This window comes from Aythya marila, assembly GCF_965140915.1.
Source record: "Aythya marila genome assembly, chromosome: 1".
In the NCBI taxonomy this organism is placed as follows: domain Eukaryota; kingdom Metazoa; phylum Chordata; class Aves; order Anseriformes; family Anatidae; genus Aythya; species Aythya marila.
The window spans coordinates 8412671-8434546 of record NC_139042.1 but is presented as its reverse complement, the minus strand read 5'-3'; the positions used below and the strand labels follow the sequence as shown (position 1 = coordinate 8434546).

General features: G+C 38.7%; 1 protein-coding gene across 1 annotated transcript in view; it reads right to left on the bottom strand.

Annotated features, from left to right (window-relative positions):
- The window catches only part of TMEM135 (transmembrane protein 135), a 176775-nt gene that overhangs the window by 14211 nt on the left and 140688 nt on the right, over nt 1–21876 (bottom strand). Inside the window, exons 7-9 of the mRNA XM_082772953.1 lie at nt 4839–4880; nt 3190–3336; nt 963–1032 (exon numbers count right to left, since the gene is read on the bottom strand). Of these exons, the coding sequence (XP_082629079.1) occupies nt 963–1032; nt 3190–3336; nt 4839–4880 (259 nt within the window). The remainder of the gene's footprint in view (nt 1–962; nt 1033–3189; nt 3337–4838; nt 4881–21876) is intronic.

Sequence of the window (21876 nt, the reverse complement as noted above, 5' to 3'; positions counted from 1 at the left end):
ACTATCTTTTCTAATCCTAATTCAGCAGAACACTTAAGCACTATCTCAGATCCCATCAAGTTCAGTGCAACTTATATATATGTTACACAGTGGTATGCTAATGTACTGCAGTGTGAACAATACAGAATGATACACTACATACAAATACTTAAATATTGTGCTAGATCTCTTCTGATGCTAAACATAACCATACCTCTTTTAAGATAACATAAACTGCATATAAACATTCTAAAAAGTTGTCTTTTAAAGTAAAGCATCAGAAAATGCTCAAATCAATTTCTGCTGCTCCAAAAATAAAAATTAATAAATTAAGAGATCAAGATCTTCTGAAGTCTTAACAGCTCTGAAAAAAGGCATAGCAGGTGGTACCACCTGTGCCAATCTAACACCAGCCAAAACAGCCTCCTCTACACAGCACTCCTCTGAAAAAATATGCACTGATCCCATTGTAATGGAGGACAAATTATGCCACTGGGCACGGCCAGCTCTTCCCGTGCACAGCAACTGGGAGCAATCTCTCATTACCCTGACCCCTTAAAATAAATGAATGGGAGAGTGAGCCCAAAGCCAGCCCCAGTGTGCCAGACACGCACAGCTGTATGCACGCTGCTGCTGCTCTGCCTGCCGAAGCAGCACATTCCAGGTGCTTTATTTCGGGTGGAGTCACAAGTGGGCTCAGCCGCAAAGTGCATCACAGAGTTAAACAAGTTCCTTGCTTACCAGTCCATTTTCCTCTACACGTTTTACTTTATTCATTCACTTCAACTAAAGATGAGAAAACTTTAACCCCTGTCCCATCCTAATTTGAGAAAATCTGTTGTTTTCAGGGTTGTCGTATTTTCAATGGACAAAGAATGAGCAACAGGCTCCTTTCTCATTTCCGAAGTATACATTTTTTTCTGACCAGAGACTTTTGCCCTGTGTTTGCCAGAGTTTGTCAATCTAACGTCTTCTGCACTTACTTTAATACAATATGAAATGCAATTATCTTCATAGTGTTTACAGCATCTATGCCTTGGGCCATGTTTGCACCTGCAAAAAGCACAATGAAACACATATTAACTTGTAGCTGTTTTCAGTGTAATCAACAGGAGACTTCATAAATTTTACTTGCCTAAAAATACATAAAGTGTTATTTTCCCACCACAATTTTTCCCATTACCTACTGAAGGGCACTGTGAGCTTTTACGATGCTATAAAAGGACAATAAAAAGAAACAATACCCTCGTTGTGTAGCAGAAGTGTCTGCACACTTATTTTGATCCAATCTCTTTTCTTGCCATTCCATACCTATAAATACAAAATTAAGCAACAAATTTTCTGCTTCTCAACAAGAAGCTATGGGACAGAACTCTAGTGGGATTACCCTTCCTGGTCTGTCTGCACTCCATGGTTCTGGAAGCGTATTTGACTGAGTATCTGTGTTCTCACATTTTTCATAGCATTTTAAGGTCTATTGGAAGGCAATATAGACCATACAAGTACACAGAGATACCCTGTGAGACTTCTTTCAATTATAAGCATTTCACTACTGGGTTAATTCTCCTCCTGCATAGATTTTTCTGTGGCTCTTATTTCAGACTGCAAATTTGACCTTCAGCGTACCAAAGAGACTGTCTTGGGATGGTGAGATTCATGGATTGTGCAGTTGTTAGCCCTGCATTATGTAGAATTATAAAGAAGTAATGTCATACCAGGTCTGAACATTATATTTCGCCATAGCCAAGTATGCAAGTTTTAATACGAAATAAATTACACAATTTATATACTGTGCCAAATATCTTGGAAGTTTTGAATCATGTACTATAAAGTCTGATGGCTATAAATCATCTGTGAGGTCAGTTTATGTAGCAAAAACTGTAATGAGAATGTGATCAGGTTACAGGCATTTAGACTCAATTATTTTGAAAAGAACCATATGGAAGGGAAAGCTGTGAGAGCATTAGGACTCAGAATTGGTAGTTTTCTGAACATCTGAGTAGAGAGTTTCAAAACCTTAAAGAAAAAATGTTCTTCTCCACACATAGTCCCTCAATCCTAGTAGTTAATCCTAGTGGAAGAGCTATGAACTAGCAAACCGAATATGGAGTATTTAAGACAAAATAGTTATAAACAACTCAGCTGAAAGAATCTGCACACAGCTCATAGCTTTTTCTCTTTGTAGATTTTTTTTTAATCTAATACAGTCTTGCCTGAAAAGCCACTGCTGATCGCCCTCATATTTTTCAATTCAAAGACACAACAAATCATAGGAAGTCACCCCCTAATGTTGGCTCATTATGTAAGCCAGTAAGGTAAGCCACTACAAACTGCACTTTGCAGACTTCTTTCCTGTGCATCAGTAGGAAAAGATCTGGCCATAAATAAGATCTGGCTCCTGAAGAAGTCAGTGGAAGTGAATTCACATGTGTGATACGATCAGATCCCCACTCTATTTCTAATGCCATTGTCCTTATAGCAAGTACCTCCTCGTGGTACCTAACATGTCCAAAGCAGACAAATCAAGCACAGCAGCGTAGAACATTTGAACATGCCAGCATGAAAAGCTGTCTGATGTCACTTCTTTAAGCCCATTGTAAAGGACAGTAAATTGCATTCTGTAGACAGGAAGGAACCTATCTTATCTAACTTCAGACGTCTAGGTCTAACCTTGGGTAAAACAGTTTTAGATTCACTTTTGCCTGGGTACTTCCTGACATAGGGGGAAGGCCCAGTGTTATGAGTCCTACTCTAAGGCAGTTCTACTTTATGCAATACAGGGATGTAGGTCCCAAAAAAGATGATGTTGTGGTAACTTAAGGTGACCTAAAAAAAAGAGTGCTGCTTTGTGGCTTTCCCTTCCTAATATCACTACCAGCACTACTGGAACCTTGACATGAGCCAGTCCTGAAGCAAAAACAAATACCACTTCGCCATTTAGAATGGGCTGAATGTAAAATCCCTTGTTAGAAAACTGCACACTGCAAGTCGTTTTGAATCCCTGATACAACATACAGGTCTTAAATTTCATTTTTGTTAGAGTTCATAATTTGATACTGATACTTATCCAGTAAAAATGAATTGCAAAACACTTAAATGCAAAGCAAAAGCATTATAATATTGTCAAATACAGTGTAACAAAACATTAAAAAGAGCCAAGTAAAAATGACTCATTTTGTTTTGTTTTTCTTTTGTTTTCTTTTGACTCACACTTTGTCCATGAGCTTTTTTGTTAGAGCCAGTAAGTTCATTCGTTGTGATATTTTTTCACAATGCTTTATCTTTCTATCTGTTTTTGAAAATGCTGCTTCAGGTGAAAATGAATGAGTTGGGATTTCTTCTTTCCCTACAATGAACCTGAAAGAAAGAAACAAAAGAGAATAAAACAACAGTTATATAAATAACTCAAAAATATATAAAGGCTCTGATGTTTCTAATACAGAACTCTAAAAGTCTTTACAACAAGCCTGAAGTTACCCACAGGTATGGAAAAGAAGATGCATCCTAAACAGGTGCCAAAACTTGTATCTCCTGGAAAAGACCAATCCACTGACATAAACTTTAGATAAACTTCACATAACGGCCAACATTGCTGCCAGGATTCTTTTTAAAACTAGGAACATGAACATTACTGGGGAAGTGCATTTCCATACAGAAGAAAAACACCAAATAAAAATACCCATGAAATATCTCAATTGTCTTCAGCAAAATGGGGTTGCATAAAGATTGATAATTACTATGGTATTTTTATAAAATATCTGTGTTTGTTTTTTTTTTTAATCTTCAAAATGTTTTTGCTCTCACCAAGAGCATCAGCTTTGTTTTGCTTGGCATCATCGTCAGCCTTCTTTCTTCGCCCAGAAGTTGATACTGTCAATATACAGGTTCATCCTACATGTAGAATGACTGTGTATCAAGGGCAAAGGAGGTCATTATGATAAGACATACTGTTTCCTAACACTCTGCACTGTATTTGAAGTTACACTGTTGTGAGGTAGTCTTGCTGAGAGTGGCAAAAGTATATAAACTTTGTCATTTGGTTTGTGACAGAATTTCTCAGCAAATTTCAGAGCGCACTGTTTTTACAGGTTGTCATAGGAGTGTTCCATGTCCAGATTTCTGGATCACACAATTAATTATTTAACTATCGCTGCAAGCTCTGTACTTTCCACCACCTACCACAGCTCATTTTTGTAAGCTGATACTGTGCATGCACTGGGCTATCATAGTGGGAGACAGGTAGCAGTGTATGTAAGGGAGAGATAAAAAAAACATCTCTTCACACTTCTGACATAAGGCACGAAGACAGGAGAATTTTGTATAACTCCACAAATGGGTAGGTACCACCAGAAAGTCCCATTGCAAAGTAAATTATAGGAGAGCCAGTATTACTAGGACTGACAGAAGGTTTAGTGGCACAGGATATCTCAAAGGAGTATGTTAAAAGTCCATGCTTCATTTGGGTGCTGGTCATAGAACTACTGTTGTATTCATTCAACATTTTGTAAATACAAAAAATAAACTCCAGGAAAAAGCATAGCAGCCCATTGCTTCCAGGAGAATAGTAGGAATCATGAATCACAGTTTTAAAAAGAGAAAAGATAGTGCTCCTTCAAAAACACGTAAGCATGTGCCTGTATTTCCTTTCTATAATAACCCAAAATATGAAAACATTCCTCTCTTGCCAGCATATTATGCTTTCTTTAAAATATGCTGCATATCCCCAGTTGGGAAATTTTTAGAGCAGCGTGTTTTTTTCTTAGGAAAACTCATTTCATACAAGGCAGCTTCCACCATGCACAATTCCTTGAAATACACACTTTAAGCTACATACTCCCAGAACTACTTTCCTTACTTACTTCAGTGCAGAGTATGTAAATCCTTTCAAGCCATCTTTGCACCTGAAATATAAAAACAACAATATTTTTTATAATGGATTGCTTGTAGATTAGTTTTATAGATGAAGTATGACACTGAAAGGCTGCGGATGAGCATCAGTGTCTCGTTAATGGAAAACAGCAAGTCTGTAACAACTCTGTGGCTATCCCCAACATCAGATGTCACCACAGCCTTGGAACATCTTAGAAACAAAGGGTAAAACATATATAAATACCAGTGCTTCTCTCTTTTATCAAAACCAAGAGTGGAGAAATTTTTAAAGGATGGTGACAGAAATCACTGGGGGAATAAAAGGATTTAATGTGACAAAGAACTGCTACTTTACAGGAAAAAAATAATAAATGAGTTTAACAAAACATAAATGCTATTGCAAGGAGACAAAGAAGGACTGGTCCTCAATAGAAAACCCACCCTACTTAATTTTGATATTGAGATAACTGTACTTTGCACACAATAAGGTTTCTTATATGAATAACCACGGTAAAGAGTCTGTAACTGGCTGTGAAAGTTTTGTATTTTTGACTGCTTTCTGCACAACAAACTATGAATGCAGTTGAAGCTTGCAGCTGCTACAGATCCTTCTTGGAAGACTTCTCAGAGCACCAGAGCCAAGCTGACAGGAAAGCAAAGAGCTGGTACTTGTACTTTTTCCCCTTTTTCTTTTTATGAAATTGCATGGTGAATACATCATTGTAAAAATGCATTCCTGACATAATATTTAACTAGCAGCTTAACAACATCACCACTTCATTTACTCTAAGAGAAAACCATAAGGAAGTTGCAAGATCTTCATAAGCAAAAGTGGACAAACACAACCCTTCTCCTTCTGCCTGCAAAGACCAAGATGTCCCTGGAAAGTCTATGCCTGTCCCCCTGAACAGCATCAGTTCCCAGAAGGCAGCGCAGATGGCCAGCGCATGCTGCTGATGGCTGGATATGTAAGAACAGCAGGAGGAACATAATGAGATAGTGGCTTGCTTCCAGCTCAGCATTAGTGATGATACTGGCCTTGAATTGGGCTCCATTTCCCTGGTTATGCAGACAGATGATCATTCCAACTGTTACTGCACATGCTAACAAGAAGGAAGAGTCCCTTGCTTACCCTTCCTCTTCACTTGAAAGTCTGGACAGGAGAAGGCAGAAGTCACGGAAAGCTTTGAGACACGTTCTGTGATGACAGATGTTCACACATCAGTAAAGTCTGGCTTTGTGCTGGCCTTGTAGGGTGCTGGCAAAATCTCACAGTACTCGACCCATGGGCAAGGCCCTGAACATGTTTCAAAGGACTTGGTTTTGTCACCATGTGCACAGTGATACATAAGTACTGTTACAGTTACACAGAACACCGGAAAACTCATCCTAAAGAGTTTCTCCTTCAAAATGATTGCACCTAAAATATTGATCGTGTATATATGCTCTATAGGGGACCATGGTAATCTCAGACATTGTTTGCTGTTATCTTTAATTAACACAGAACTTTGAAAGCAAAGACACATAAACATTTTACTTTTTATGATCCTTTACCTATGGGATTCAGAAGCTGAAAATCACTGTAGCACTCTGACAAAACGATGGACTGAGAGATGGACTGACGGGCGACTGACAGAGTGAAACAAAGGGAAGGAGCTTTACCCAGAGCTCACAGCAAAGCCCTGGCAGAACTACGAGCCCAAAGACACAGGGTTTACATATACCCACAGAACTGCTCTCCAATATCACGAGTTTGTTTTAAAACCTACAATTGGCTGTAAGTTAAGTGTCTTTTGAGGTAAGGGTGTTGGACACATTATGTGTTCAAGCTGCCAGCTCAAGAACAGGGCTTTAGTTTCTGCTTTCCCAGTAAGCTAAAACCATACACAAACTGAAATGTAAACATACTTCAGTGTTTCTAGAGTAATATCGACACGGAAAAGTAATCACATTACAAACGTAATGACATTTTTGCCTTAATTACTACAGTGCAACTGCATTTCCAGCCGTGAGCGTGCGGCTATTACTGCCGGATCGCGCCACCAGATGTCCCTCACCAGCTGCTGCTGACAGGCTGCGGCCTGGCCCGCCACCATCCTGCCTCCACCGGACTTATTAAACTGTTCCCGAGGAGGGCATCCATCGAAATTTCTTCGCCACTGCTGAAAATCACAAGACATGTGAAGTACTGAAAGAGAAAGCCACGCTCCAAGCCCCTCATCACAACTCCAAGAAACATGAAGAAGGATTTCTAGCAGCCATTGTAGTTACATGCTTCAAGTCAGTTATGCACAATAAGTATTTGGTGTATCGGAATTTGATTAGTTGTTATTACTGTTCTTCTTTTATTAGTTATTCTATATAGTCATGGAGCTATAGGTCTGAATCCCCCTGCAAAACACATCAAGGCTAAACATGCAGTTCAATGTGGAGGTAACACTGAAGATACAATTCCATTTTCTCCCTTTAACTTTCTCATTTTTTACTTTTAACGTGGTATAAAAGAGCTATTTAAGTTCTTAAATAGAATTTAATTTATGCTGCTGGCTGCCTAAAATTTCCTTCATGATGCAGACTAGTGGGTATGTGAAAATCCTGCCCTAGAGAAACAATTTGTTTGATTAAGGGCAATTTGCACTGCAATTTTCACTTCTCTGACACGGCAATTTTGCTCCTATAAATGAAATTGTAACCAATAATGATATTTATCTTTATATTATGAATTCTGTATATTAAGGACTTCAGAATACTGATCTAGAGTTTGCAGTTCCCTTATTTGCTCACGAGACACACCACACCAGCAGCAAAAAAAAAAAAAAGAAACCTCTACACCAACTCCAAACATGCTTCTTTTTGGCTGGGGGGAGAAAATGAAATACACAGAGACAGCCTGGAGATGTCACAAATTCAGCAACCGGCCTTGACTCCAACTGCAAACAACAGTAATGTACGATGCTAGCTGCACATGGTACTTTTCATGAACACCTGGCTGCTAATAACTGAAGACTAATGATTTGCTTCATACAGGCCACTACTAATTGGTAAAAATAACTTTTACTTAGTGCTTCATTGCTCAAGGGGTGAAAGAGTCCCTGCTCTGCTGCTGACCCCCAATGAGCCATTCAAGCTGCAAATGAGCACAGTAAAAAATATTGCATGTGCCTAGTGTTTCAGATTCCCCTGAGCCAGGAAAAATCTGAATAGCATATTATGTTTAAGCTTCTTTTTATGGTATTACTCAACATGGAAGAACTGAGATTTTGGGTGAGCTGTACACTCAGTGCAGCTCATCTCTGCTGCCGTTCTCACCGCCCTGCAGGTCATGGGACAGCATCTCAGGCTGTAGGAAGGTGGCACCAGTTTTTGCCCAGCAAGCAAGCGTTTAAAGGGCGCATAATCTGGTTACAACTGCCTGGCAGAGAATTTTCCCATCGAAGGGGAATTTGCCCCTGGTCCAAAGCCAGCAGAGCCCATAACTCTGCCAGCTGTCCCCATCCGGCACCGCGTACCTGATAACGGAGCAGAAATGCTCGCTGCTCTCAGCCTGGCTTTGGCAAGAGCTGAGGCTGGAGCTGGAGCAGCAGAACAATCGAGGAGCCACAGCAATAAATTTGGTTCTCCACATTCCCCTGCTGGGGTAATTTTGGCACATGAGCAATAGGGTCAATTTTAATCACGCGTATTTATAACATAAATTTAACTTAGGGCCACACACACGTTTACTTTTTTTCATAAAGAAAACAGCAAGAGTGGAATAGAGCCAAGGCATGATACTAACTACACTTCCAAAAAGACATGAACTAACTATAATTATTTATGTTTGTGTATGTAAAGAGGTGCTGTACATGGGCTTACACTGCTCTCCCTCCATCATGTGAGAAGAAGTTCCCACACTGAGCTGCAAGGCTGAGTGCCAGCAAATATGTTTTTTGTTGTTGTTGTTGTTTTGGTTTTTTATTAGGGCGCCTTGTCATAAGCCTTCTAATGATTTTCTCCGTGACCAATTGATGTACTCTGCGCAAGAAGCCTTCTGAGGAAACAAGTCACTTTTCACCCACAGAACTCATAAGGAGAAAGTAGCTCACAGCAACAACGCATGCCATGTTTAACAACATTCCCATATTGCTTATGTTATCCTTCGGGGTAAGAGTAAATTAGAAACTCCTCTACAGAGCTCTCATTATGGCCATGTGGGAAGGAAGCACTGCAAGCACAGGACATGTGTTTGCACATTACTGCAGCACATCCTGCCTGTTAGGGCTGGCTGGGGGGGACCGCGTTTCCGAGTTAAGGTGCCTTGCTGTACAAGGAAGGGAGGATCATCTGATGAAATGTGACTGTCTGAGCACACCAGTTACAGCCACTTGTATTAAACTGCTTGCCATTAGGAATCGAAGGCTATCTATGCTCCTTTGTGAGCATACAGGATAATCTATTTTCTGTTCTAAGCTACTTAGAGAGGTTACTACACCTTCCTGCTTTTGTTTTTCTGTCTACACTTCTCATCCTGGCTAACAGTCAACAGCAACAGCTGTCATTTTTCTGAGCTGTCTTCTGCAGGCATTTCTCTTTTTCCTCTTCCATCTCTTTTGCTTTTCTTTCTTAGAACCATAGAATATCCCGAGTTGGAAAGGACCCACAAGGATCATTCAGTCCAACTCCTGGCTCCACATAGGACCACCCAAAAATCAGACAGTATGTCTCCTCCTCCCAGTCAAACTCCTACTTTGTATTTTCTTCCCCTTCCCTTTGTCTTCTAAACATTATTCTCAGAAGCTTCTTTTTCTTAAAACGAACAAAGAGTCAGTACCTTCTCCATACCTCCTCACGATCTGATACCTTCCACCTTGCTAATCAGGTGGGTTGTGACTACCGGACTGAAGTACAGATTAGGCTCCACCGAAGAACTGGATTAGAAAGCAAGTCAAGATTCAGGGACACGCATAATCATTCTGAACCACAGAAACAGAAGAGTTAGTCAAGCCCAGTTCTACATTTTTCTGAGACTAACTTTTTATGTGGGGACTGTAAAATAAAACTACCTTTTGGAAATAAGTTTTCCAAAAGGCTCTGGGATCCAAGAATAATTCCTAACCAGTAAGATCTTCCTCACAGAAGTAACTGCAGAAAAAAAGAAAAAAGAAAAAAAAAAAAGTTACTTTGAAATGAAATATTTTAATGCTCAGGATAACAGAAGAGCTAATGCAGTCAAGTTTGATAGAAAGAGGAAACTGAAACCAAATGTCTTTCTGAAATATGTACTACTAGTACATATCTTTCTGAAATATGTACTAGTAGTATTTTTCCTAATGGAAGAACACACTTTTCCACTTTTTTTTTCCCACTTTTTTCCACTTTTTCAAGTGGAAAAAAAGATTTCCAGAAATTATGATTGAACATGTCACTAAATCTATTTTGACTTGTAATTACTGAGTTGTAGTGACTTTTCCCAGTATCTAAACAATATCCACATCCTCCCCAGCGACCAGAGAAGAACATTATGATTGTGCTAAGAACAACACCCAATTCCACAGAGCTGTTAATTGTTTATAATGAGGCTGGACAAAGGCATTTTGGTCCTCATTTAGGTAAATCTATGGGAAGCTGGCTCCTACAAATCTTTGTAGATTTGGTTCCACATGACTCTTCTGAGATCGGGAGCTATGCATGACTTTCATATCAGCTTAAAAAATGAATACTCTGATTATTTATTTTCTTGTCAGAAATAAAGCATATCAAAGCTGAAATTGCAGCACCCTATTTGGAAGCAGTGAGGCCCTTAGGTGCAATTCCACTGGATCCAAACCACTACTTGCAGATGAGCAGCATCTAAACACAAAAGAGGTTCCTTTCCAGATCTACAACTACACAGGGCACTGGAGATCAAAATCATAGAACAGTTTGAGTTGGAAGGGATCTTAAAGATCATAAAGTTCCAAGCAATGGAACCCAAAATGCAGATGGTTAGGTTGCTTTAACATGGATGATTCAATGAGATTTCCTTGCTCTTTGTAATTATGGCCATTTCAATTTATCACCTCTATACCCTATTAAAGACAAAACTTGCCTGTCTCACAAAGATACCTTACCACCAAAAGAACAATATATTTCAAACTAAGTTATGGTCCACTGCGTGAACATGCAAGTACTTTTTTGTCCATCTGGACAGACTGCAACCTCTCTTAGAGACATCAAATAATCGTCATGTCAAGGCACCTGGACATGCTGAGAGCAAAAACAGTCTGTTCCATTCACCAGCTACCATGAACATGAACATTTCCCCATAATATCAAACCTAAGCCCTCGTTCCTTTCATGCAACATCTCCATATCCTCTCTTTTGCCAAGACTGTGATTAGCTTCTCTTACTATTGCCTTGGAGGCTCCTTGACTGCCAGAGCATCCTGAATGCAGCACCTCTACTGAGGCACACTAGGGTCAGCAAGCCACCTTCACAAGCAATGCTGAGGTTGCTTCAGCAAGAAAAAAAAAAAAAAAAAAAAGTGGGAACTGATGGAAAACCATTTCTTCCTCTCCTTTTCCCGAGGGTGGCGTTGTGAAGCATAACAGCTACAGGCACAGAGAACATTGCAACCACACTCGCAGCCATCTCCTCTGCAACTGAACGGCATCATGAGGCACAACTTGTGATTTGTGCGGAGGAAATCCACAGAGGCAAATTTAAGGGAAGAAATGATTTACAACTGTATTTTCTCTCCCAATTTCCCCTTTTCTGGATTAAATGTTTGTTTTCTTTTTTTCGTTACTCATAGGTCTTGCCTATTCAATCCAGGAAGATGAAAAAAGTTCAAGGGGCAATTATAACAAAAACCTAGTCACGTACCCCACGGACACCACGTAGCTTTCAGAAGACATACTAAAAACTGGATCAAAAATAACAGAAGTCAGAAGAGTTGTGGTTGAAACTCCTATAAAAATTATATTTCACACCATTAAATGTGTAATGTAGATGGGATTCAAATACAAAGAGAAATCTCATTGCTTACGTTTCCAAATCAAATTGATAGTTTAACTTTGTGCATTTAAATAAAATGTAAAAGAATGTATCCATGACATTTTCTTTAGCCATGCCTGCAGTATCGAATGATCTATTGAAAAGACTATGGTTTTGTAACTATTACATGCAGTGAATATGAAACAATACCTGAAAAATCCAAATGAAGAAAGAACGAGAAAGCAGGGACAGCATTCAAGGAAGAGTAAGACAGCAGAGCAGAACACATTTATTTTCTAGAGCTGTACTGAATGCATCATTTACAATACTTGGAAAGAAAGAGTGAATGGAGATGGCAAACAGTATAGTTAACAGTGAACTGTGGTCCCCTTAAGCTTTCATGTGAATCCAGGGAATTACATTTTTTTAAGAAAAAATTCTGTATTTCTGGCAAGAATGTGACACTGCAATTGAAAAGAAAGCTTTGTATACCACGGTTATATATCACAATACTGGATTCTGAATTGTAAACCAAAGCTGTTATCAATCAACGCTTCACATCTGATTGCTAATCATGTTGTGTGTCTTACTGCCAAACATGAAATCAGATTTCTGGGGATGTTAATTACCCTGCTACTTACCATGTTCTCATTTCTTCAGAGAGATTAATGCTCCCAAAATGTGCATTTTTAGGTAAACACAGTTTCCTCAGATTATAAAAAAAAGATTTTTTATTACTGTAGCTGGATGCAGCCCTTCTGTTTCTCTGGGTAACGGCAGTGCAGTGCTGCGGGCTCAGCAGCAGGCAGGTGAAGCACACCAATTTCTCCAGCAGCTGGGTGACTCAGACTGCCGCTTCCCCTTCCCAAAATCCTTCTTCAATGCCCCTGCCTCACACAGCTGAAAACTAAAACTAACTAAAAGAGCTGACTAAATGATAAAAGTAAGGAGTAATCTGCTTAGTTCAATTGGGTTTGTTGAATTTTCAAAAGTGATGTCATTTTTCCACCACCCAATTTTAACCTTTGGGATTTATTTTTTTTTTTTTTTGTTAACCAAGCAAATGGTAACCTTCTGCTGCAACAAACCCCAAACACTCTCCAAATCGGGCACAGAACAAAAATAGGAAACAGCAAAAAATACTCGCAGGCATGAAGATGGGAAGTCCACTGCCTCTAGAGGCATAAGGATTCAGCGCACTGTACCTTGACACATGCACCAAACCACGTCCGCCTCAGGGGCTAAGGTTGCACTGATGCTGTTTTATTGTTGTTAGAACAATAAGGACACTCAGGCTGTCGCCAACAGGACATGCTGTTATGACATTAAGAAGCAAATGATTTTAAATTCATACTGGGTTTGGCTCGGTTTAAATCATGGTGGCATCTGCAGCAATTCTATGTTACGATGAGACCTCTGCTAAATTTATCTACTGCCAAATTTTTGTCTGGCTTCCACTAGCTCTCTGCAACTGGAAAAAAAAAAAAAAAAAAAAAAAAAAAAAAGCAGCTAAGCTTCTTGGAGATGGTTTCTGTAAACATGCTTCATGCTATTTACAGGTGATTCAAAATTTCAGTTAGCCAAACCTCTCCTACAGAGATTAATTGACAAACTCCAGCATTCAAGAGAAATAGATGCACCATTTGCTTTCCCCAGATGATCCCGTAACTAGATTATAAGGGCAATGTTTGGCTGTTTGCTTCGTTTCAAAATGTGATTATGAGGAGACTATCCATTTATATTTTTTATATTATATTAGCGGTATCTCTGACGTTTAATAAAATCGGCATATTGAATCAGAATAAGCTTTTAATGAAATGAAAAGCTATAAAAAGATTTTAAAGAAGTTAGCAATTGTTTTGAATACGTCATGGCCTTTGCAGATTTAGGTTACACACTGAAAATTATGCATTACTTTTAGATCAGTGAGTTGTTATTTGTAATACATTGACTTGTCCTTTTAGATCAGTGAGTTGTTATTTGTAATACATTGACTTGGAGTGAGATTTTGACTGTTACTCAAAAATATTCTTATTGTCTATAATGTTAAATGCTGCAGAAATCACCAAGATTGTGATAATTAGGTACTGTGCCACAAGCATTAGGACAGCATCCATTTCTTGCTAAAGTCAAGCCAAATGACCACATTGTGAAGTTTCTTGAAACTTAAATCTGTATTTCTGGCACTATAATATTTCTTTGCAATGACTGCAACACGTTGGTTTACCCAGAGTTTACACACACATCTCTGGCACGATGCCGTGCTCTGCAGATACGCCTCTGAGGTTCCTAAGTATCACAGGAAGTCTTGAAAACATTAAATTCTCAAAACTGCTTGAAGAACCACAAAGTGAATAAAGTATTTATGCATAGTCTCAGAAAACACTATCTTGAGAACCACATTTCAGTGCTGCTACACAACTTCACTCCTTAGTAGTTCCCTTGGCTTATACTGTAGAAAAGCAAGGGGACAGGCTTTATTCTAACATAGTTTTATTTTAAATTACTACACTGCTGTTCCAATAGATCGTATTTTTAGTGCTGCACATCCAGGTGCCGTATTTGAAATAGAAAGTTGCATCACCAGAAAAAAAAAAAAAAAAAAAAGTTTGAGAAACTGCTCGTAAAAGTTGGAATGATGTAACGCAAAGGCCAAGCCTACGGGACACAGCTCTGGGGTTGGGTGTCACCTTTGCAACAGACTTCTGGTCCTTTCCTACTCTTATAATCACTTAAATGTGGCCTCTGATTTTGATTTTTTTTTTTTTTTTACAAGAGCAAAAACCATGAACTCCATGCCACAAACGTGGGCAATCGCCAGGGAAAACACAGAATCCCCCCAGAATTATAAAGAAAATAATATTATTTTTAATTAGGTACCACAGAATACTTTCTGTGATTAAGTAATTTAACTTAGTGAAATGAGATGGTATTTATGAATATAACCTTCCCAAAATTATTGCTGGGAGTTTGCTGCTGCTGCTATCCTTGTTTACAAGTTCAATAAAGCCTCCTACAATTCTTTTGCTCTGCAAACACATAAGCAATGCTTACAACTACTGTGCAGAGCCCGTAGCCAAGTGCTGACAATCTCACTACACAGAGACTGCCAGAGTGTTTGGGCTTTCTCACAGAGTGCCACTTCTTGGGCTGGGTGGGTTTCATGAAGTTAGCACCTCTCTTTATCTCATTTTCTCTCAGGGTTATTTCTAGTGCCTCCACAGTGCAAAATGTGAACATGTGGACAGAATACAACTCAGGCAATCAGAAACCATAAGTCTAACACGTATGTATTGATATCTCATGATGCTTAGTTAGTCAGACAGCTCCTGAGGAAGGCACTGTCATGCTTTTTCGCTTGTTTGTCTGATTTCAGGGGTGTTGGTTTTCAAACTTTGAGACTGCACAGAATTTCCATTGCATTTTATCTGCACAGAGAACTCTGGGCGCTGGCTAACTCCTGTGCACTCACACACTGCAGCCAGAAAAAAATGGAGCATTTAGATCAATGAAATAAATATCAGCCTCAATTTCCACGCTGTGCAAGTAAGATATGTCATGGTGTGTTATTATGAGCATTTAGTCTACTTCTCCAGTGGACCACTGAAATTAAACCAGGCAGCTGAGCAAATGCAGCCACGCCAAAAATACAATCCAGTGAGACTGCACCACCGAAAAATAACATTAGAAAACTTCTGCTACTTTTTTAACCCCATTTGCATATACAAACTATATGTTGTGGTTCTTCAGTGATATGTTAAATATGGATATGTTAAATACGCATGTGATTACATGCTTTTCCATTTCTAGAATGCTTCATCATAATATCCATCTACATATGACTAAAGTGCCTTTTCCTAAAGCCTATGATTAATCGAGTATTTAACATTCACTGATGAGATTTCAGCACAATGACAAAGTTGTCAATGATGTTTGATAATGGGAACGGGGCTCTAAAGTTTAAACTATACGTTGTTTTACCTCCAGCCAATTTCTTATAAAAGCTTAGAAAGTTTTAAACACAGCATATTCCTCAGCAATTCATCCCCCCAAACACAACAGGAAAAGCAGCTCAGGCAGATTTTGGGCTGTGTGTGAACCTGGGTTTCAGTAACTCTCACAAATATCAATGTCAACTAAAAATACACAATTTTAAAAAGAACACTCATCCTTCCAGAAGTGATTGAGAAGTACGATATACTATCCTGATGCAACTTTGGGAACCAGAATTAATGTCCACTTCAGCAGGAATAAGATGATACAAGTAGAGAAAGCATGGTATGGTATTTCTAACCTTCAATTGCCTTTTAAAAGATTTATAAGGGATTGATAACCATTTAAAATAGCCCACAAACTAGATGGAAATGAGTATTATTAACCCCAGTTCAGTTTGTGAGATTTTATAGAAACATTATCTCCTCTCACCATTTCTCAACTATTTTAAACATCTATTACCTTTAACTAGCTGAGATAAAAAAGTTGACACCACACTAAGAAGCCAGAACTTAAACGTTACAAATGTAAAATTACTTGGCAAAGCAAATAAGCGACGTTAACAAAGCAGAAACAAGCCATCCAGAAGTTCTGGCTAATATTTTCTACAGGGAAGGCATGCCAGAACCTCTAAGGTAGAGCCAAAGCTCATTTTAGGTCTACAAGTCAAAGACTGAATGCAAATCACTTGCATATGCTAACATATCACCACCGTTGCTGAGAAATAATGTCAGAAAATCCTTAATGTTAACTCTTTTTTAGTCAGAAACCTCTACTCTTGAATAGCTTCTAAAACGCATTAAGCACAGCCATCATCAAGCTGCATCTTTGCAGCTACCACCACTCCAGTAACTCCAAAGAAAAAAGTATGTCTAAATTCCCAAGCAATTAATACGACAAACATAAATTAATATGACAAATACGAATTCTTTTCCTTGTGCCTTTTCCTGTTGCTTTCTTGCAATGTATCAAGTTTGAGGCCAGTTTCTGGGAGAAGTTATTACTGGCAAAGATGGGGATCTTCTTTTTATCGCTACCAAGGAAGGCGGTTGAGTTTCCTACAAAACTACGGCACTGGGGCGTCTTGCTGCTGAACACATCCTTACTTCATCCCCTTGAGGTAGTCCTGCAGACAGCTCTTGGAGGGTACATTCACATCATCAGAGCAGCTTCCCATGGATCTTTCTGCCAAGTGAGCTGTGGCCAAGCTGAAGCCCTCCCATCCATGTCACCATCACACTGCGCATGGGTGAGTGGGTCCTACTGCAAAGAGCAGGGATGAAACCAGTCCTGAAAACTGGGTTAGCACAACCTGCCTCTGCTGGGCCACAGACACACAGCAAGTCAACTGAAATTAACTCTTGTGTCTCCATCAAAGACCTACCTCACACAAAATGGACACATCCCTGGAAAATCCCAGAAGGTTGGTCTTTTATTGGAGATAGGACCTAACCCTGCAAGCTTTTGCTATTTGGGGAAAAAGATCTTAAAGTCAAGATAAGCATAGGTAATGAGCATAACTAATAGCATACTTGTGAAGTGTTCACACCTACTTTTGCTGACTAATAAATACGAAGCATCATCTCCATCTTCCCAGCAGCAAATCATATCATTGCTAGAGGACAATCACAGAACGAGTAGGAACCAGAGTTCTGCCCGTAGGAGGGGAAAAGGTAACATAACTTCAGGATGTTTTAGACAAGATATTTTTAGTAAAGACAAAGTTAAACAATAAGTATCATACAGACAGAAAAGGAGGAATTAGACAAAACTACAATTCAACTGCCTTCCTAAGGAGGAAGGTGCCTACTGTGCGAAACCAACGTACATAAACAGGCATTGTGAGCACCTGGAAGACAGTCATGAGGATGTGTAACAATCAACACACAATTATCCAGAAACATAAATAAGACGTGCTTAGCATTGTGTAACACTTTGTGACTGGAGAAGAAATGCAGTATGTGTCATACACTACTGATTTGAATCCTGTTTTGGACCCTGAAACATGTGACAATTTCCCTTAAAAACAATCAGGGAAGCACAATCTAATGGAAAGCATTCGTAGTGAATACAAAACTGGTCAGACGAGCAGTGAGAGAGCGGTTATCAGCAGCTTCCTGACAAACTGGAAAGATGTACCAAGTGCTACTCCACAAGCACCTCTCCTGGATGTCTGCAAGTCAATAATTTCAGCAGGAAGAGAGATGACAGAGCAAAAGGAGGCCTTTTACATTTGTAGATAATAACAAGCAGAAAAGGGCTACAAGTGGAAAAGAGATGCTCAGAAAAAACAGGATGCTGTCCATCGACTGTCTGTGTAATGTATTATAAGTAGAAACCACCAACGACACAAATAGCAATGGAAAGCAAGGAGAAGCAATCTTCAGCAATTCTTCAGCACATGTTCTAACAACTCTGGAGGGTGAAAAACAATTGGAATAGATTGTTATGGCCTCTCTACTGTTAGAATTTGTAAAGAGCGAGTTAGGCATTTGACAGGAATGGAGTAAGTGGTGCTTCCTTGGGGTATAGGTGAAATTAGATGATTTCTCAGGATTTCTTTAAGCCCTGCTATTCCATTTTAAGAGACAGAAAAGTTTAATTAATGCCTAACTTTCATGTTCTCAAATATTTAAACAACTACAGAAACTAAGCTGATTTTTAAGGGGGAGAAGGAAAAGTGGAGATCCTCCAGAACTGTACTGAAGGCTTGTGTGTATTCACTAACATCCCAATAACAGAGAAATATCACCACAGTACAAGAGGATCCAGAAGAAACTCCCACTCTGAAGGCACTCTTCTACTGAGGTCACATTTTAGCAGCTTCAGCTGAGAAAAGCCTCAAAGAAATGCTAAATGACAGCAAGAAAAAAATATTTGACAGTAGGCAGGTCTTAACTTTGCATTTGTTTTAAAATTTCTTTCACTTCTAATATTGAACTCACAAATGCAATGCTTTGTACTCCTAGAAGGAAATTTGTTTTCCTCATTTTAGATTTAGATAGCACTAAGAGCGCAATGACAGACCTGTTTTGTTGTCCCTGAAAATGTGAAGTCAAGTAAAATGGTGTGGCAAACAAACCTTCATACAACTACAATCCCAGCAAGTCTGGAAACAGCAGGTATTGCTTTATGTTTGTTATCCAAAAGTAAAGGTCAGTTTGGGATTCTAACTTCAAGCATTACTCCGTGTTACCCCATGCCCATCACTTATGGGCCAATGGAAAAGACACAACCGGGTGAATAAATCCTCAATAAATCCGTATGGCCACAACACGCGCCTGGAGGAGTGACAGAGGAGCATACATAGGAAGTTCGTTGGTCATTTCTGCTGCTATGTGTGTGCTTGATAAAGCGCATGGCCGATAGGAATTAACTGCTCTACTTGCTTGTGCCAGGCACTTTTTCCAAAGTCAAAGTTTCATAAGAAAATATGCCAACTGTGAGAATGAGATGTGAGCCGTGCTTGCATCCATCCAGGTTAAGCAGGCCACCTGTTCCCTCCTTTTGCTGCAAGTTTTCTTGTGTGGAGACCTTCAGGAGACATTTATCTCCCAGATTTGCATCTGAGATGAGCTCTTTTTATATGGCATTAGTGAAAATAAACAAACAAACTAATATCATGAATCTCCAGTGACACATCCCTTTAATTCCATTAAAGGCAACAAGATGCAGCAAACTAAAGAGTGTAATATGTAAAAATAAATTTTAGTAAACTGGACCTGCCAATACTACACATTTTAGCAGTAGATAATCAGTGGACAAATGATTTGCACCATGAATGATTCCTTTAACTCTGACAGCTTTCCAGTGAAAAAGTTCAGTTTACATGTATATCCAGGACATTTGGACTATTTTCTTCAGAGAATTACATTTCTCCATCTTTCTGTCCCCAGGCCAGATATGTCTTTTTTCAAACTGCACCTGATGCTGACTCACAAACTGCTCTGGATGCTGCAAAGCCATGAAAGCAGATTAGACAAGGCTGCTTAATTTTTAATTTGCAGTAATTAGCTGGAGACAAATCCAAGTTCTAGTGACATGTTCTTGGCCTCTTTTTACAATTTTAATACATTCATCAATGTTAAGTAAACAATTTTACAAACTTCATATAGCAGATGGTGATTCTTGGACCTACACCACTCCAAGTGTTTATAATAATGTTACAAAGTGCAATTCATGCAGAAGCCAACTGCGGAAAGACTTATTATGGTTTCAAAATTTCACTTGTAATCCAGCGAGTAACTACAGCAATAGCTGTACATTAGTGCAACAACCACAAGTCAACAAAATTATGCTAAAGGGGGAGCAAGTTATTACTGAGTTTGCAAACCAGGCAACGCATACCAGCTTGCGAGATCGTTAAGCCTACCAATTACTTACTAAAGTTCAATTTTATTCATTATTTTCCACTGGCTACTGGCATATTACATTGAATAAGAACAGTAGCATTATACATTTCACAAACAAGATGCTAATTGTTGAAGGTAAAAAATATAAGTACTGGTAATAGTGGAAGAAATTAAAGGTTTATGAAATTAGGTAGATGTATGAATGTGCAGATTCATGATAACTTTTAAATATATACTCACAGAAGACAGTTTTTATATAACTAAAAATAAATTGCTCTTCAACAGGCCTTAGGAAACCTATGGTACTTGTGAAAGGAGACAATTAGAACTTTAATCAATGAAGAGCTGACGTTTTCCAAAAAAAATGTGAAGAAGCCATGTTTTGAAATGATGTGTTTCAGTCTAAAATACTGAGAATAAGGAAGGGATTCATGGCAAGGATTAGGATGCTACAAATCATATGGAACATATGAATAGGAGTCTGTTTCTATGTATCAATAGGGGTTTAATTTCTGAATGAGAAGCTTAAGCTAGGGCACATTCTTTTGTAAATCATCCCACGGGTTTCCTAGAATACACGGACTTTGTAACATCCTCGGTTCTAACTTTACTCAATAGGTTCTTATAAATCTATCAACATTTCATTTAATGCTTAAAACAGTAAAAGATTAGAACTGATTTTGAAGGAAGATAAAGCAAGAAATAACATTAACGATAGGTAGAAAATGAAAGTCTCATCCTACAAAGAATAGTTTATCAAGAGCTGACTATAACTTCTCAAGTTTGCTACCCTGCCTGCTATCTGAAACCAAGATTTCCCAGGAAAAAAAAAAAAAAAAATCCTGAACAGCTGGAACCCATCCTAGAGATACAAAATAAATCACTTGTGAGTGAATTCCACACTCAAAAGCCCTAATCAGTACTCTATACAAGCAACAAAACAAACAAAACCCAGGAAGAACATTACAACTCTGGTAACTGGTGTATACTAATTGCAGAGCATCAGGACAGCTTCAATGGGAAAGCTGAGACTGAATAGGATTGTCTGATAAATCCACTGCACTCAAACACTCCACTCAGTATTCTTGACCCTGCAGGTCACAACCTTTTGCTCCCAAGTCACTCATGCAAAGGGGGATAAAGAGGTTTGCCCCATTCTATTAAATCCTTGTAATTATTTGTTACAGTTTTAAGTCATATAGCATTATACACACAACAATTTGGTGAAACGTGCATGTCCTTTTCAAACAAAAATACAATAGACAAAATGGGCATAATTTGAAAACCTTGAAGGTAGCCCAAAACATTTTGAGTTTAATTCCTTTTATATTTAGATGGTAAGAATTTCAAGTAGTAGATAACTTAGATATAATAGCCTGCACTAACGCTTAAATTAAAGAAATGGGAATGATTTCACAATGAAAGGACGTTAAAAATTTAGCTAAAGCCTAAACCTACAACAAAGACAGGAACAACACATACTGACCACAACTGGGTATGAAGAAAAGAAGAGAGTAGCATCAGAGAGCAGCACAGTCATAAGTCTTTGGGCAGTCAGCTTTCATTCTCAAGTTTCACTGCATAAACAGTTTGCTATCAAATATAATATTTCTTTTATGGTGTAATTTGACTGAAATCTGCCAAATGCACTGTACAAAAATGATTACTTCACCTTATGAATCACTTTTCATCACCAGACTTTTAAATACAGCTGTGAAGCTTTTGTTCT